This window comes from Athene noctua, chromosome 15, assembly GCF_965140245.1.
Source record: "Athene noctua chromosome 15, bAthNoc1.hap1.1, whole genome shotgun sequence".
NCBI lineage: Eukaryota > Metazoa > Chordata > Aves > Strigiformes > Strigidae > Athene > Athene noctua.
Genome location: NC_134051.1, coordinates 6,402,711 through 6,420,285, shown reverse-complemented (window position 1 = coordinate 6,420,285; position 17,575 = coordinate 6,402,711). Strand labels below are relative to the sequence as shown.

Here is a 17,575-nt window from a genome sequence, read left to right as displayed (position 1 = left end):
CTTGATGTATGACCAGTCCTGTTTGTGTGCTCACACTGAGCACTGATGCTGCAGCACCCGTGATGGCTCTATGCCACCCCTGAGCTGTTATAGGATGCTCCTGCCCAGGGACACAGCTTTGGAGAAAAAAAAAACCTTTTCCTGGGGAAGGGGGCTATTTCCCACAGCCTGCAGATGAGTAAACTGGGGGCCTCGGCGAGCTGATCTGAATTTCCTGGGGTCATAGGCTGAGGCCATCAAGCTCTCCTCAATCAGCCCTTCTTTGCATGGCTCAAGCTGCTTTTGGAAGGGTTTTACTGGCGGGCGAGCTGGTTTCCATGGTAAAAACCTAAACAGCATCTGCCAGAAATCTGTCTCCCTGTTGGCCTGGCCATCTGGAGGGCACAAGGAGGCTTTGGCAGGGTGAGGTGGTGGCTGCGGGCTGTTTTGGGTGCTCCTTCGGTGCTGTCGGCAGCTCAGAGAGGTCCCTCTGCCCGGTCATTTACCCCCAGGTGCAGGTTCACGCCAGGATGTGGGGGAACCCCAGTTTCACCAAGCCTGGTGGGGCACAGGCAGGCTGAGGATGGGGGGTACATGTCATCGCGGCTCAGGAAAGGAAGGGCTGCAGGCACCATCCACCAGGAGCGGGTGGCTGCACTGTAATCGGATGAGCCGGTGCCGCTCCAGATGGACCTGTCAGCTCTCGTCAGTGCTGACACCCCCCTGGGTCCCTCGGCATCCCCTCAGGCCCAGGGTGGGGGCACCCTCTGTCCTGCACCACCGTGTCTGCTAACCTCCCTGGCAAACTCCCATGTTTTGTTAACTTTAACGGGAACAACCTGACATGTGTGTCTCTGTCCGTAGTGCCTGAGCCGTTGTGCGCTGAGGGCAGCGGGGCCTTGCTGCTTTACCAACCCCTGTCCCCAGGTGCCACCCCCCAACCCCAGAGGGTTTGAGACTGCAAACCAAAGCTGGCTGCTCAGTGCCTTGACTTGGTGTCCCCGTGCTGCAGCAGGGCAGCCATCCTTCCCTGGGCATTTACCATAGGAAAAGTGTCTTGCTGGCAGCAGTGGGCTGGACTGGGCTGCCAGGAGTTGTATCTGCTGGTCTGTGTCCCCAGATGTGCAGCACGGGGCTTTGCTGTGTGCCAGCACGGCGCATGGATGGGCCTGGGTACTTGTGGGCAGAGCATCTTGGTATGTAGGATCCTGGTTGTCCACCAGGAGAGTTTTTAGGGCTCAACCTGTACTCATCTGCTCTTCTCCTTAAATGTTACTCCTTTCTCCTTCCCCTTGCAGCCGACAACCCTCCCGCAGGGCACCATCAACATGAACCAGTGCACGGATGTGGTGGATGGGGAGAGCCGGACAGGGCAGAAATTCTCCTTGTGCATCCTGACGCCAGAGAAGGAGCACTTCATCCGGGCTGAGAACAAAGAGATCATCAGCGGGTGAGTGCAGATCTGGGGCTGAGCTGCTGTGGGGCTCTTCCCTTAGCTGGGAGGAAGAGGAGGGTGGGTAGGACGTTGCCCAAGGCTGTGTACTGTGGCAGTGCATACCCAGACTGATTCCAGAGTGACAGTCACAGCCTGCTGCAGGGATAATCCTGTAGACCGGGTGTAACTGCTGCTTCATGGTCAGCACTGGTCTTCTCCACCTTTTTGGCAAGGGTAGGGTTTGTTTTCTCCTTCCTTGCTCCCCTGCCTGGTGGACCCTTGCCATTGCCTGGTGCTCTGCAGCAGAGCGGGGCCCGAGCACCCCCCAAGCCACCGGATTTATGGTGTGAGCATGAGAACTGACTTCAGCAGAGACCAGGGTGGCAGCGGATGATTTAAGTCCTTCCTCTGCACCTAGTTTGTGTGCTCAGCCTTGCTAGGCTGGAGTCTGAGGCTTCCCACTATGCCAGACACCTTTCAGAGCCAGTGCTCAAGTAGGTTCAGCCTCTGCTGGGAGCCTTGGCCTGGCCCTGGCACTGAAATGCTCCTGAGTCACTCGTTTCTCATGAAGGCCACTGTTTTCACGTCAGTTTTGTTGTCTGCTGCCGGGCATTATCCTGCTCCCTGCTGCAGAAAAACACGCCCAGTGGCGTTTACCCCCGGGAGCAAGCTGAGCTCACTGGAGCATTCAGGGGATGCTCAGAGGGTGCATCTGATCCCGAGGTGTTCCTGGGTTGTCCATGGCAGCAATTTACTGGCCGGGGGAAGAAAGTCAGCTGCAGGGTGAACACCAGAACGGGTCTGGAGCTGATGGGTGCTGGGGCGACCCCTATGGTGCTTTTAGGACAGCATCTGAGCAGGCACCCAGCCCGCTGGCACAGGTCATGTCCCCACACTAGCAGCAGGTCCCATCGTCCCAGGGCTGTCATGTCCAACCCCAGATACCATATGACCTCTGGTCCTCATTGTCCCTGGGCAGACGTGGCCTCCTGGGGCTGTGCATTCTGCATTTACCTCGTGCCCCTTGCAACTTGCCTTTGCAGCACCCACCTCTCCCTGCTCTGTCCCTGCAGGCAGGCTGGTGGGGGGGCGGATGCCGCCCACCTCCCTGGTCCCAGTGGAGCATCTGACCTCCAAGGACATTTAGAATATCACTCATAGGAGCTCCTGCCTCTGGGATGCAGTTGCTCAGCAACGCTGAAGATTAAGCCACTAAAATGAGCAAATCACAGTAGATTTCCTGACTTCAGGCACTGGATGGTGACCTAGAAATATCCTCATCCAGTGCTCACATGCTGGCTTGGGTTGAAGCCGGTGCTCACCTGCGAGCATTTCCCACGAGAGGGTGTCTGGAGCTTGGTGCCTCCTTCCCAAAATTTGTTGACACTTGAAACTAAAGCAAAAAGTTGAAGGGGTAAAGCGCTCGCTCCTTCCCACTCTTCCCAAGGCACAACGTCTCCTGCTTGCCTGAGCCCTGACAGCAGCAGAGTCAGTGCTTTCTGTGAGATGATTTCTATTTTCAAGCATTCTTTTTGGTTGTCATTCCCCCTGTTTTGGTAAATACTGGTTGAAATAGTGACTATCTACCAAGAGCTTGCGATTTTGTTCAGTTACATGTTTTTATGCGTTGAAACTTCCCTGCTCTACTGAGACAGGGGAATGTGAGTGATTCCCCCTCCGTGCACCACCTCAGGCCAGCAGACATTTGCAGCAGTGGGGTTGCAGCAGCTGCAGAGCCAGTGTGCAGAGTCACGGGGGAATCGTGGCATGGGGGAACCAGCTTCGCTTCTCCAGCCAAGGCAGGAGTAATGGCTGTGCCCCAAAACATGGCCAACCCCCATGCCCTGCTCTCTCCTCCCTCTCCCCACCCTCCGGTTCGCAGCTCAGCCTTTTGTTGCCGGTCCTGCCAGCCACGCAGGAGGGAGAGACATTGCAGAGCAAGGTGGGGCTGATTTATTGTTCATTGGCCCGGTGCTGGATTTTGAAGCAGCGCGTTTGCTCCTGACTGCAAGCATTAATCATCCCGAAACAGTCCCACTCTGGGTGCAAGCCAGGCGGGTTTCATTTGCAGTTGCAGCACGACAGGAAGATTTCCCCAGCCGGAGGAGAATTTGTTTTACGTTCGTTGCATGCTTCTGGCATTTATTGCTTAACCAAAACCTGCTTGATGTGGTCATCTCAAAATGCTTTACAGCAGCAGTGTGAGAAGTGGGGGGAACAGGAGAGGGAAGCAGGGGCATCTGAAGCAGGAATGTTTTTCATCAGTCCATTGGTGCCCGTGGAGTTTGCTGAGACGCAGGGGCAGGTCATCAGGCTGCAGCAGGAGGGCTCAGGGAGGGTCTCCCAAACAAGCAAGTTGTACAGGGGATGGACTTCTCAAATGCCAAGTTCACACTGCTCTGTCTTAGACAAAAGTGCTTTGTGTGCAGTGTGCGGGCACTGGCATCGCTGAAGGAGGAAGGTCCTGCTGGAGGCCCAGTCCCTCTCAGTGGTCTTTCAGGATCCTCGAATCCCTGTCCCATGTCAGCCTCGGCCTCGCTCTTGCAGTGAGTAGGGTTTGAGCCAAAGCACCCTGGGGTCATCCTTCTTCCCCTCCTGTCCTGTCCTGCCTCTTTTTTCCCCCCAGGATCTGGCTGGGCTGATTTCTGGATTCTCTTTACCACCTTGACCCTGACCAGGCTGGAGAAGCTGAGCTCCTCCGTGTGCCCATCTCCAGCTCAGGGTTGTGCTTATGGCCAAGTTACAAACCCTGGAAGGCTGGTTTGCCTGCAAGGCTCCATCTCTGGAGCTCACAGGCAGCCCGCCCTGAAGGCGGGATGGGGCAGTGTATCCCCAGGAGCCACCCCTGGAGGGGAAGAGCTTTGGGGTCTGCAGCCTGTGGGAAGCTGTGTTACACCCCACAGTGAAGCACGAGCGTCGTTCCCGTCCCTGCGCGCTGCCCTTCGGCACAGGCTTCACCCTTTGTTTTCTCTGCCTGCAGGTGGCTGGAGATGCTGATAGTCTACCCGAGGACAAACAAGCAGAATCAGAAGAAGAAGAGGAAGGTAGAGCCCCCAACTCCCCAGGTAACCCCAGGGGGACACACGCTGTCACCCTTGCCTCCCTCCGAGGGCCGCAGCATTGCTCACCTCCTGGGGAGGATCCTCCAAACCAGCCGGCCTGCCTGCCCTCTGACACTGCCTGTGCCGAGGGGGAGCTGGGGTGAACCCGGGCAGCAGGACGGCGTGAATTAACTCCTGGTCATCACTTCCCAGGGTCACACACTGCTGCTGTTGCTTTTCTGGTTGCTTTGGGGCCATGTTTCACCCCCCTGGGTGCTGTCCTGTGGCACCAGCCCTGCTCACGCCGTCCTGGGAGCGGCCGCAAAGCCACGTGGTCCCCGTGGGGGACGGAGGAGAGGTGCTGGCCATTCAGGGGCCATTTCGGCAGAAACAAGATGAAATTCCATCGGGCTCCGGTTACCCCCTTTGAGATGACCCCAGAGATAATGGGAATGAAAGGAAAATACTAAAGGCCAGGGCCAGGCTGGGAGCTCCGGGGGCCGGAGCTGGGCTCTCCAGGGACCCGGTGGTGGCTTCGTGCTCACTTTGCCTATAAATGGTAAAAAGCGGGGCCAGCCGTGACTCACTCGTTCCTGCCGGGCTCCCACGTGGCCGGAGTGGGGGAGAATCCCACAGATGGGGAACGTGACCCCGAGGCCACCCTCGTCCCTCACTGGGGCTGAGAACAGCCATGTCCCCGAGGCTGCCTGACCTCCAGCCGCACGTCCCACCGCTTCGGGGGACAGGCTGGGAGAGCTCCTCTGGCCAAGCTGGGCTGTGACACTGGGGGGCTGAAAACAGCATCAGGGCACCCCTGAGCCCCGGTTTTCAGGTCTCCTTTGATGAAATCCTCAGGATGATCCTGGTGCAAATCAGGCCATGGATGGGTTTTGTATGGCGTTTGTTTGAATCAAGTTTCCACCACTCCACTGGATAAAGGGGTTCTGAGCAATGAGGGAAAAAACTCGGGGGAAGATGATCCTTTTTTGCACACCAAGCTCAAAGTCTAAGCCACCCTGTGCCAAGGGCTGGGGTCGTCACAACCCTTTAAGTGCTGGCTCTGGGGATGCTCCAGGGAAGACACCTCCTCCCTCCATGGCCAAGAGCTGACATGTTACGAGTTGCCTGTCCTCAAGCCCCAGCGAGGGGGCTGCTGCATTTGGGGCACCCCAGTGAACTCATGCAGCAGGGCAGGGATGCTCACTCCATCCCTGGCACAACATAACCCAGGCTGGGTTCAGGAGGGGGACAGGGTGGAGAGGAGAAGAGGCGAAGAGCCAGAAAAACATCATTCTAGGTTACATTTCGTTGCCATGGCAACTTCTTGGAAACTGTACAGGATCAGAGCTCCTGAGCACCAAATAAGGGAAGCGGCTGCGGAAAGGATGCTGGCTCCCCACAGGCAAACGGGCTCCCCAGGTGCTTGGGGATGGGGTGAGCATGGAGCCTAGTGGCACTTTTCCCCACCTTGGCTTGGGCAGACCACCCCACTTGCTCCCCTCCTTCCACCCTCTCCATCCCATTGCTCCCACACCCATGGTGCCAGAAAAAGACTCAAATTCACTTTTGCAAAAGCAGCCTCTGCATGGGACCTACCACCAGATGGGTGCTGCGATGTCAGGTGCTCACAAGGAACCTGCAAAAAGGCAGAACGAAAATGCAAGAAGCATCTTTCCGGCATCTTCCATATCATGCCAGAGCAGGCGGACGGTTTGGGGAAGGAGAGAAGATGCTGGGGAGGAAATCAGCACCAAATCCCCCTCGTGAAATGGCTTCTCCTGAAGTTGGCTGCGGTTCAGCTCGCTCTCCATGTACCGGCAGAGAAAGCCTGATTTCTTTCTAAAGGCAGCCGCCCGCTAATCCAGCAGCAGATCATGTCTGAGACATGCTCAGGGAGTGATGGACACCTTTGTGATGTAAAAAAAAAAATAATTAAAACAATGGATATTTCTGCTTTTTCTCACTCCCACATAGTTTTTCCTCTGGGCTACAGCAGAGCTTGGCTGCAGCTGGGCGCTCCTGGGGCATCAGGGCCATTTTCAGCTCTCCCCATCATTTTGCATCTTCCCCCTGCAAAAACACCAGGGTGGCAGCAATGCAGGCGAGGCTGGAAATACTGCTCCAGCTGCAGATTTTTGGACAGCAGCTGTTAGGTGCAATCTTAGAATTTTTTTCAGCTTTGCTTTGCAAGCAGGATGCAGTCTTAGGGGGGAAAGGGCAGGTTTCTCTTGCAGCTTTTGCCGTGCTCCAGCAGAATAGTGCAGGCAGCAGGAGAGACTGGGCTTTCTTTGCTGTCCCTGGGAAATCGAGGCAGGATTTGGGGCTGAAATCTGGGATTTGAGGTGCTGCCCTCTGTTGCAGGACGGGTTTGCACAGGGGTGTGGCAGGCTTGGGTAAGCAGAGCGTGCCCAGACACACTTAATGCGACTGGAGGCCGGTTTTGCTGATTTTGGTGCACACTCCTTTTTGGAGCTGTTCATATTGCTGAGCGGCAAAGAGTTAATTTCTCTGTTTGCTTATAGACTGCTTTTTGGCCCTCATATCTCTGCCTAATTAAATACATATCTACAAATAATTATATGGGGGTGTGTGTAAAGGATATATAAAAATATATATCCTGAGCTGGTGATTAGCTTTGGGCTTTCAGATCAATGAATGAAAGAGTGATTGAGGGTGGAGGGGACCTTGGAGATTGTCTGGTCCGACCCCCTGCTCAAGAAGGGTCCCCTCGAGCAGGATGCCTGTGAACTCTGGATCATTTACCTCCAACACTGCATTCTTTTAGAGTGAAATTTCCAAGGGGATTTTTAAAAAAAAAATCGAGGTCATTTGCTGCTTGTTGTGTCTGTGCTTGGAGCCAGGACCCACTCCCTGGGAGATCCCTGGTTGCTCCAGTGCAGCCTCACAAAAGCTGATTTGGAGGTGTGGGGCTAAAACCCACCAGTGGCTCTGCTGACATGGGAGGGGGGACAGAGGGGATGGTCTTGGCAGCCTGTGTCCCCAGCCCGTGGCTGCCAGCTCTGGTGCTCCTGGATTCCCCCTGCTCCATGGAAGGGAAACAAGCAGCTGGGAAACCTCCCATAATCCAATGACTTTGGAGGGGGGTCAGTTGTCACTGATTTATTGGTGGCTTTAAGGAAAATAATCTGCTAATGCAGAAGCTTAATATGACAACAGCAAAACATCTGCTAACAAAGCAAGCCAAACCCTAAACGAGTTGTGAAAGCTGCTGCCTTTTCTGGGGTGTGCACTGAACCTGGGCTGCCCGGGCTATGGCCACCAAGATGGCATCATCATCTGATGGACTCCAGAGCCCCTTGTTAGCTAGGGAAGAGTTTAAAATCATGGGTATTGTTTTAAAATAGCATAAAGCTCAATGCAATGTTGTATTTCCTTTTTAAAACAAGCAGCCTGTTGGGTAACCGAAGCACCCGGGAGGAGTACAGTGCCAGTTGGGTTTTATTCTTTTTATCAGTGGCCTATAGCAAACCATCTGTGACAAACAAACAACGCGGCTGCTGGTGGCAGGGAATTAGTTTTCTCCTCCATCCTGTGTCCTTTAGCTTGATTTCTTTTGGGTTTTTTCACATTAGTTATAACACTCAGAAAAATTCAGCCCTGGCAGATGGGGCGCAGGAGAGCAGCCTGGTGTTGGTCTGTCTTTGTGACAGGCAGTGGCTGCTCGTGAGGCAGCCCACAGAGGGACCGGGGATGTGCGGAAGGACCAGGGACATGGGGAAGGATCAGGGACATGCCGGAGGGAAATGGGGAATGCTCTAGTTTTTTGCATCAATTGCATCAATTACAGAGGGTGCACTATCACCCCAAACTGGGTTTTAGTGGAGGTGGGGGGAGTACTTCCAGGTTCCCCAACAGACCCGTTTCTCTGCGTGTCCACGGTGTTGCACGTGAATTTGGGTGCAGGGTCCCATGCGTGCACCATGCGGCTTTTGGGAGCAGCTGCTGTGCTGGAGCGTAAGCGGAGCTGCGTGGCACCCTGCACACTGGGGAAGAGCCAGGGCTCGGGGTGAGATGAGCTTTTCTCAAGGAGTTATGTGTTGGTGGCCGCAGCATCCTGCGCGCTGCACCAGGAGGGATGGTTCCTATCCAAAAACAAAGCCAGCGAGCCCCTCCGCTGCCACAGCATGCGGCTGAAGGTTTCCTTCATTTGTCAGTTTGCCTTTGCTCTGGATCTTTTCCCAGCTGGATGCATGAGGAGGTGCGGCTGGTTTTGGGACCCCTCCCCGGGGGAGGGACGTTTCCTTTCTTTCTGTGAGAGCAGTGATGGTCCATTTGGCTGAGGAAGTCTTGACCCATTGCCCTGCTGCGCTGCCCTGGGGCAGGGTTTCCACCTTGAGCTTGTCCCCTTGGAAATGTGGCGCTGGCACATGGCTGAGCGGCCCCGTTGCTGTCCCTGTCCCCGTCCTTTCACGACATGGGCAGCACGTGTTGGGACAGCCCCATGGGGACCCCTCTAACCCTGCTGTCTCCCCTGTTCTCTTTAGGAGCCCGGTCCTGCTAAGATGGCTGTGACCAGCAGCAACATCCCCAGTGCGGAGAAGGTCCCGGCCACCAAGTCCACGCTTTGGCAGGAAGAAATGAGGGGCAAAGACCAAGTAGATGGGGGCAGCAGCATCAGCCCCGCACAGAGCCCAGTGCAAGGCCAGGCCGGGGCTGCCAACTCCCTGAAGGATGCTGTGCTGGACAGCAAGGAAGGTGAGGGACAAGGGTGCCAGCACTGGTGTGACACTACAGTGACCCAGTTCGGGCAGCTGAGCTGGCAGAAAACCATCATAGAGGGAAAAGTTTTCTGCAGGTTTGGTTCCTAGAGCATCCCAGCAAGGAGGGGGAAGCTGACCTTGTCCCTGCTGTGCGGGGACTGGAGCAAGGTATTACAGGCTGGAGTTCAGGAAGGAAACAATCTGCATCACGTGCTGGAAAATCACAGCATGGGGCCCAATCCTGCCCTAGCAGGGAAAGGGGCCTCCCTGCCTTCACAGGCGATGTTGCCCTTGTGCTAGGGGCAAAACAAGGAGGAAAATGCCTTTTGTAGCCTGTTCGCATCCCTGCCTGGGGCAGCTGGAGGGCAGGGGCCGTGCTGCGCTCAGCCCAGCTGCCGGCGCTGCCAAACACTGCTTCCTCCTCTGGCCCCTGCGTCAGGGCCCTGTTTACATTTGGTCTCCCCAGTGAGTCCCTGGAAGGCGCCGGGGCCGCAGCATTGTTCTCCTTGGAACAATAGGGGTTGGGGACTCTTCCTGCCGGGCCGCAGACAGGTCCCCTGCGCTGCAGCCATTTCCTTTATCTGCCCGCTCGGATGGGGAACGCTTCCCACCCACGCCGGCTGCCAGGAGCGGGGTATCCCATCGCCTTGCACCCATGGAGCTGTGGTCGGTGCTGGCCTGGGAAGGACTGGGATGGAAATGGGTGCAGAGTGGTGACTCTTTCTTGGTTTGAAGGTTTTGGTCTTTCATTTGTGCAAGCTCGACCCAAGGTTTGGACCAGCATCCCCAGCTCCCTGCAGACCATCCCACCATCGCTGTGGGCATGAGGGGTGGTCAGGATGGAAAAGCCAACGGTTCAAGAGGTGGCACCGCGTGGGGCTGTGGGGCTCTTGTTTCCTGCCCCTGTCGTGGGTGGAATCAGGGTTTTTTTTGTTAAAAGCAGAACTCAGACTTGAAATCAAGTGCAGTGACTTTTCCATCCCTTAGATGAGAACTCCATGAATGGAGACCGGATAGACTGCGGGCGGAAGACGCGTGTCGAGAGTGGGTACTTCTCCTTGGAGAAGACCAAGCAAGACTCGAAGCTGGAAGAGCAGCAGCTGCCACCCCCGCCGAGCCCGCCCAGCCCCAGCACCCCGAACAACAGGTACAGTTATCCCAAATCGCCCTCGCAGGAGCATGCCCAGCCCTTTCCTTCCCCAGGTACCCGATCAGGCGACCGAATGATTCACAGCTTCTCTCTGAACTCCTTGGACTCGAAGAGCAGTTGCCCCATGCACAAGGACTCCAGCAGCAGAGATGTAGGAAGGGGAGATGAGAAATCGGGGCGTCCCCTTTCTTTTAAAGCCAGCCGGCAGTACACCACCCTGGCCGACGTTCCCAAGGCCATTAGGATCAGTAATCGTGAGGCCTTCCAGGTGGAGAGGAAGCGGCTAGAGCGGAGAACCCGGGCCCGTAGCCCTGGGAGAGAAGAAGTGGCCCGGCTCTTTGGCAATGAGAGAAGGTAAGGGATGAGTGGCTCATCTCCTCCTTGCATGCTTGCAACGGCAGCGAGGCCGTGTCCCTGCTGCAGCCCTGGATGGAGCAGGCGATATTTGCTGGGTGAAGCCCCTTTGAATTCCAATGCTTCTGGGTTTAAGGATGCCCATCCACGCCGACCAGGCAGTGGGATGTCCTTAGTGCCAGCGGGCAAGTGTCACCCTGCCTGGCTGCACTGGGGACAGCGGGCTGAGGTGGGTGATGTTCAGTGGCTGTATTTGCAAGCAGGCCCACCCTTCCCGTCCCCTCCCGGCACATGCTGGCAGCTGGCACCATTAATTAGGTTAGCTCTCTAAATGGTGTTAGTGCTGGGTGTGTTATGCAACTGCCTAATGAGCTGAGAGAGGTTTCAAAATGTCACGGCATTAATCTGGGAGAGGAGAGGCGGGTGCAGTGCCGAGGCAGGGCTGCAAAACAGCTCAGTGCAGAGGAGGACGGGGAGGGCATCCGCACACACGCCTGCACTGTGCACCAGCGCGCTTGGTGCTCTCCGGGCGAGGCAAAGGATGGGCTCGACTTGCTCTGGGAGAGACGCATTTATGCTGTAAGGGCAGCAGAGCAAACCGGGAGATGGGCCCCGGGCGAGAGGGCCGCCTGCCAGTCTGATTTTCTTGCCCTGGTTTTCCTCCGGGCATGTTCTCTCTCGCACAGTTTCAGCCAGCACATCTCCTCTGTCTCTTCCCAGCCCCTAAAGGACTGTTTTCCAGCCTGGCTTCCTTGCACCGAGAGCTGGGAGCGGGTCTGAGGAGGGCGGTGCAGCTTTGTGCCAATGCCACCGGTTGGCAGGAGGATGCCAAACCCAGCCCAGCCTCGGCAGCGTGCACAGAGAGCGCCAGGCTGGGGATAAAGAAGAAGAGCATGGGGTTGGCTTTCTTTGCCTTGGGAACTGGGTGAGAGGAGTATAGAGGGTCCCCTGGCTGGGGCTGGGGCTAAGGCTGGTGGCTGCTGGTTTGCAGGCTGGACTGGTGCAGCATGTGGGCCCGGGTGTGGGTGAGACGTGTCCCTGCTGGGTTTGCTTGCACAGGACGCCCTGGCCAGCGCCTGCCCCGGTGTGAGAGGACAGCACGTTACTCCGGTGCTGACAGTCCCTCACTCTGGCCTGGGGGGTTTCATGCACCACTGGGATCCAGCACCAAGCTGGGATGTGCTGGCTGAGGACAGGGAGGAGCAAATTTACAGGCAGATAACGGGGCCCGGGAGAGGATGCTGCTGGCAGAGACTGTCCTTTTTTAATGTCAGCCCCACTCATTGCCTGCTGGCGGGTGCCTTTTCCCAGGGAAAGTCTGTTTTTCCCAGCCCAGCTGGGCTCCTGGGGCTGTTAACAGGTTTTTATTGCTTTATTAGTATTGGCAAAAGTTCCTCTATGTCAGCCCAGGGCCTTTATCAGAGCAGGATGGGTGTAGGGAGAGGAGTGGGCGCTGCATGGGCTGAGCCCAGTCCAGCATTTGGGAGGGGGGTGATGGCAGAGAGTAGGGCGAGGGGTCCCCACCTGCCAGAGGGTTTGGCTGGGTTTGGCCAGAGATCGCAGCCCACGGTGCCAGAGGAGTGTGCCGTGAGCAGGGACGGCTCCACAGACGGTGTTTCAGGATGGGCATGTTTGCTTTCTCCTCTGGTAGCCGGGGAATTGGCCTGGTTCAGGTGGTGTGGGCAGAGGGGCTGTGTGTCCTGGAGCTTGAGTGGACTCGGCAGGGCACGGGGAGGCAGTCCAGCATCACACCAGAGAATTAACATTCACCAGCACCCTGCTCAGCTTGGCTTAGCTGCTTTTTAAATTTGAGTTTATGTAGTCCACATATCCCTCTCATTTTTCTCCTCCAAGCTCAGGCTGTGCTGTTTGAGGTTGAGCAAATACAATAACTCACTTCCATGCTGTGGGGTCAGCTTTTTCCCCCGGGTTTAACACCATTTCTAATAATCCTTCTCAGTAACGCACTAACACATCCAGGAACACTTGCCTGAAATCACTTGCCCATATGCCAACCCCATAGACACCAGCCGGGCATCATTCAGATCTGCCTTTCATCTCTCAGTGCAGCCAAACTTGCTCTGATTCTGTTGATATTTTTGTCTCTTCCTCCCTTTTTTTTTTTCTTTTTTTTTTTGTTTACCCACTTTAAATGCCAGAGCTATGGATGGAAAAGAATTATTTTGGGTACCCAGTGCGGCATCCTGAGTAACACACACCTGTAGGTTTAGCTCCAGATAAAGCCATTTTTCAAGGCTTCTTGTCCTGTTCCCTTATAATAAAGAGATATAATGTGACTTAAGTCCAGGACTGTGCTGGAAATTTTCTGTGTTGACCATTTATACCTGATGCTGACTCCACACCCCATGCAGACGTCTGAGCTCGCAGCCACTCAGAAACATGAATCAGAAAACAGGAGATAATCGCTAGGATTTTGGTGGAGCGGCAGCATGCGAGTTCCCTCTGCTGGCACGCAGCATGACGGGGCTGCCGGCATTGTGCTGCCCCCACCACGCTGCCTGCACGGCGCAGGGATGCCCAGCCAGGTCGGGGGAGAGAGTGCTGTGCCTCCGGTCTCCTGCCTCATCCCTAGGGAGAAGGAGCAGGGGAAGCTCTTTGGAAACCCCACAGATGAACCTTGAAGCCTGTTTCACACACAGCTGGAGGGGGCTGCAGGGACACCCTCGGACATCAGTCCTCTATACCAGCAGGGCTCTGCAGCCACAGGGATAAATCCTGGCACATCTCAGGAGGGTGCCAGCAGCTTCAGGAAGGAGACCACCGTTGGGTGGGGAGTCTTTGGGGTGCAGAAACCTGGAGCCCCTTCTCCTGGGTGTGCGGCTGTGGGCTCGCGCACCTCCTGCAGCTCCCTAGGGAGCGTTGAGATTTCTGGTTGGCAAACTTGGCTTTTCTTGCACAATCCAGGGATGCAGCCTCTAAAACCAGGGCTTTCCCAGTTGACCCCACATTCTGCTCATGCTGGCAAGGGTCCGTTGTGGCATCTGCCATGTCTGCTGTAGGAGGGTGGTCAGGGGGATGAGGCATATTTCTAGCCTCGATAAATAGCAGAGCTGCCTGAAATTGCTTAAAAGACTTTTCTTTCTCAAATTCCTTCTCTGGAGTGTCTTAAGATGTAAGGCTCTGCTCTGAATGCTGCTTCTACAGAGAGGAGCGCCTGTTCTCCCAAGCATAGGTTGTTTTTTTTTTCTTGTAAAACTATCCTCTTCATTTTTGTGGACCTTTTGGAGAAATTCCTCTTCCTTTTCCTGACACTTACTGTCTTTCTTTCTGCTAAATAATGAATGAATCCAATAAAAACAAGCCCTTTCTTCCAATCAAAGAAAATCACTTTAACGATAGCTCGTGCTGGTCTTTATAGCTTTCCTTCCCACCGCACACACCCCTCCACCTAACAGCCGAGATCTGCAGCTCGGGTTTAGTGGCCTGGAAAATATTAACAGCCTGCATGGCCGAGGAACTCCTTGGGACGAGCTTTGTAGTTGAGAAAGCACTAAATGGCGCCGCAGCTTTTAAAACGCTTCTTCGTACCTGTCCGCAGCCTTGTTTTGTCAACACGGAGCTGCCGTTCAGAGGGAGCAGCTCTCTCCTCGGCACAGTGGGGAGAAGAGAGCCCTACCCCTCCCTGTCCCCCCAGGATCTCTAAGCTGTAACCTCTCTGAAATGTTGAGCTAATGGGAAAAAAACCCCGATTCTTTCCTGTAATCTGGATGATATTAACCCTTGGGGCTGTGATTTGGTAGCAGTGATTTATTTTTCTCCTCCCTTTTTCAATGACAAATTACTGGAATGATTTTGATTTTGTTTTGTATGTAGATGCAGATATATAATTTCCTCTTCTGTTCATTCATTTTCCAGCCTTGTTTTCTTCCAGGTCTTGTTGCTCTCCACCTTCTCCTGCTGTGTTGCTGTGTGACGTGTCCGCCTTTACTTCGCCTGCTTCGCTACCATCTCATCTCAATCTCAAGCCGTAGAACAACTTGGTGGTGCAGCTCCTTTCATGAGAAATCAACCTGCTTTTGATTTTGGGTTTTTTTTTCATTTTTGGTTGTTTTTTTTTCTTCTGATTCGTTTTTCTTCAGGCCTTCACCTAATAGGGCACAGACAATGTTAATTCATTGACCTCCCTCCTAAACTGAGACTCAAAGAAGGCTGGGCCAGTGTAAAAAGGGTTAAGAAATTGTGACTTCAAAACAGTTATGAAGGAGGTGGATTGATGCTCTCGACAGGCTGGCTTATGTGAACGGACATCTCGTGAGCAGAACATCCCACAGAGATTGGGAGCTCTGCGTGAGCCTAGGATCTGCCCGCTCCCAGTCTGCAAACTGGGAGGCAGCAGGGGCTGAACGGGTGTCCCATAAAAGCATCCAAGGTGTTTGAATTTACAAAGCAAAGTATTCCCCACCAATTTTGTCCCTTCCTCTTTGGTTGTGGGCTTCAGCTCCCAATCCTGGCAGCCTGGCTCTGAGCAGCAGTGGGGTGGGCTCCCGGTTAGCTGGGGGATGTGATGTGCTCAGACTGTTCGTCTCATTTATGGAACTTGGTGCAAATGTTGGTTGAAAACTGAACATCTCATGTTTTTTGAGTCCTTAACCTGTTGTTTCTTTTTATGGAAAGTGTTAAAAATGGATATTTTTAGATAACCTGTTTCCACTCATGTGGTTGCCATTGTGATTTTCATGCACGTTAGAGGTTCACGCAGAGCAAGCAGTCCCGAGTTTAGATGTGGCAGACGTGGATCCAAATTTTGTGTCAAGAACCCACCTGGACTGAGCATTCTGGGGAGGTTCAAAATTGAGTTTTAAACCTCACAGCCTGGAGCTCAGCTGGCATGTGTGGTGGTGGTGGGTTATTGCTTCACATTCCCGGGTTGTGATTAAAGACCTGAGGTTGCTACTTGCCCAAAACCCTTGGGCATGCAAACTTTGACACCAGCAGGTCCTTTGAAAATTCCAGTATTTCCTCTCCTGTGGGTCAGCAAGCAGCTTTTTATGCTGAAACGGCCCTTTTAATTCCACCTGCAAAGGCCTGTTGTTTGCTCATTCTTAGGAGCATCCCATTTGGGTTTGGTCTGGGGTTGGCTCCTGCTCCACCCACATTTCTTCATAGTTCTCCTCCATCCTCAGAGACGTGTGTGCCACGGTGTGATGGGCCACCAAGGCAGTGTCTGAGAGCCCAAGTTGTGCTCCCTGCTGTCCATGCCAGATTTGCAGACCAGTTTGAGAGGAGGGTTTTGCAGGGGATGCCCTGCCATGCCTGCACAGGGTGCTCCTCATTCCCTTGTGCCTCTTCAGCTGGTGCACCCTGCGAGCCAGACCGCTTGTCTGGAGGTACCTACAGGCACTCCTCACTCAGTGCAGTCCTGTGGATGTTACCCGTGTGGGGCTGAGTATTTACAGGGTGAACACGCAGGGTGACATGAAGCCACCTCTGCACCCCAGCTTGGTCTGATATGTCTGATCGGTGTCCGGGGGGGGCCATCAGTAGCTGCAGTGCTAGAGAGTAAAGACAAAGCTTAACCCAAAGCTGCTCAATAATCCCTGTTTCTCAAAGGGCTGTAAAATTTACAAGTAAAAAGTTATTTCTAGTTTTGCAAGGGTTTTCTAGATGTTTAAAGAGTTTTGTGGAGCTGGGTAGCGTGAGGTTTTTCCCCGCTTTGGCTGTGGGTAAAATGATACATGTCAGATCGGGGCGTTTTGCCCTGGATTTCTGCACGCTAGAGCTTGCAGAGAAACAGGGACCAAAAGCCAGGTGTGCACGAACACTGGGTCGAGCAATTCTGCAGCGTTACATTTGTGGGATTGTACAGCTCAGCGCAGTTGCTGTTCTTGTGTTTAAACCGGCTCTGGTTTCCCCTTTCTCTGTGTTTTGCAGGCGATCCCAGGTCATCGAAAAATTTGAGGCATTAGATATTGAGAATGCGGAGCACATGGAAACGAACGTGTCGGCTGGTGCTGCTCTTTCCAGTGAGACGCGGCAGGGCAGGAGCGAGAAGAGGGTTTTCCCGCGTAAACGGGTGAGCTGCTGAGCTGAGGTCTCGTGGTGGGGTTTGGAGTTTGTCACCCCGGGTCCGACAGCCCAGGCTAGAGTGTTCAGCTATAGGGTTTGTCCCTGGGTGGAGCAGGGGATTTGGAGTCGCAGACAGGCTCATGCAGGAGCCAAACTGCTGTGTGTGCTCAGTCTGTGCAGGTTTGCTGCTTGCTGCTCTGCTCCCTTGGCCCAGCTGCAGGTCAGAGTGGAAAATCAGGCTGTCTTTTTTGCTTCCTCCAAAATAGAAAGAGGGATACCAGATCTGGCATGGCAGGACACGTCAGGATGGAGTGAAATAACAAGAGAAAGAGCAGTCTTGAGAGTCCCAGATATGCTTAGATATATTGAGAACAAATTAATGCCTGAGAGGACAAAAAAAATGTATTGCCAGTGAAATGACACTTGTTCTGAGCCCGAGATGCCCCTTAAATATGTGGATTTTTATGCCATGAGCCAAGAGAGTGGGACTCGCTGGCCTAGTTCCTGCGCTGATCTGGGCTAATGCTGTTCACACAGGACTTCACATGTGAAGGTGCAGCTGTGAGCTCCATCCTGGATGTGTCTGCGTCTCCTCTGTCCCCGCATCGCCGGGCAAAGTCACTGGACAGGAGGTCCACGGAGTCCTCTATGACGGTGAGCCAGCAGGGCCGTGTCCTCTGCCTTGGGGGAGGATGTGAGAGGCCTTTCCTGGGCAGGTCCAATAGAAACTGGGCTGTCTGCTGCTTTCCTCGTAGCCAGCATGTAGGATGTAGGATACACTCGGATTCGGAGCAGGTTTAGGTGACTTGGCTTCACACTTCACGCCTGACATGTTAAGGAGAGGTGACACACGGCCTAGTTTCCTAAT

The 17,575-nt window shown here is 54.4% G+C and overlaps 1 protein-coding gene across 6 annotated transcripts in view; it reads left to right on the top strand.

Moving 5' to 3' along the window:
• The window catches only part of MPRIP (myosin phosphatase Rho interacting protein), an 87,380-nt gene that overhangs the window by 33,467 nt on the left and 36,338 nt on the right, over window positions 1-17,575 (top strand). For 5 of the 6 annotated variants that reach the window (XM_074918926.1, XM_074918927.1, XM_074918923.1 and 2 more), the window contains exons 4-9: window positions 1,278-1,429; window positions 4,395-4,479; window positions 8,961-9,171; window positions 10,164-10,323; window positions 16,573-16,714; window positions 17,245-17,361. In XM_074918926.1, coding sequence (XP_074775027.1) covers window positions 1,278-1,429; window positions 4,395-4,479; window positions 8,961-9,171; window positions 10,164-10,323; window positions 16,573-16,714; window positions 17,245-17,361 — 867 coding nt within the window. Of the gene's footprint in view, window positions 1-1,277; window positions 1,430-4,394; window positions 4,480-8,960; window positions 9,172-10,163; window positions 10,681-16,572; window positions 16,715-17,244; window positions 17,362-17,575 lie in introns of all 6 variants that reach the window. The other variant, XM_074918922.1, reaches the window with a different exon arrangement.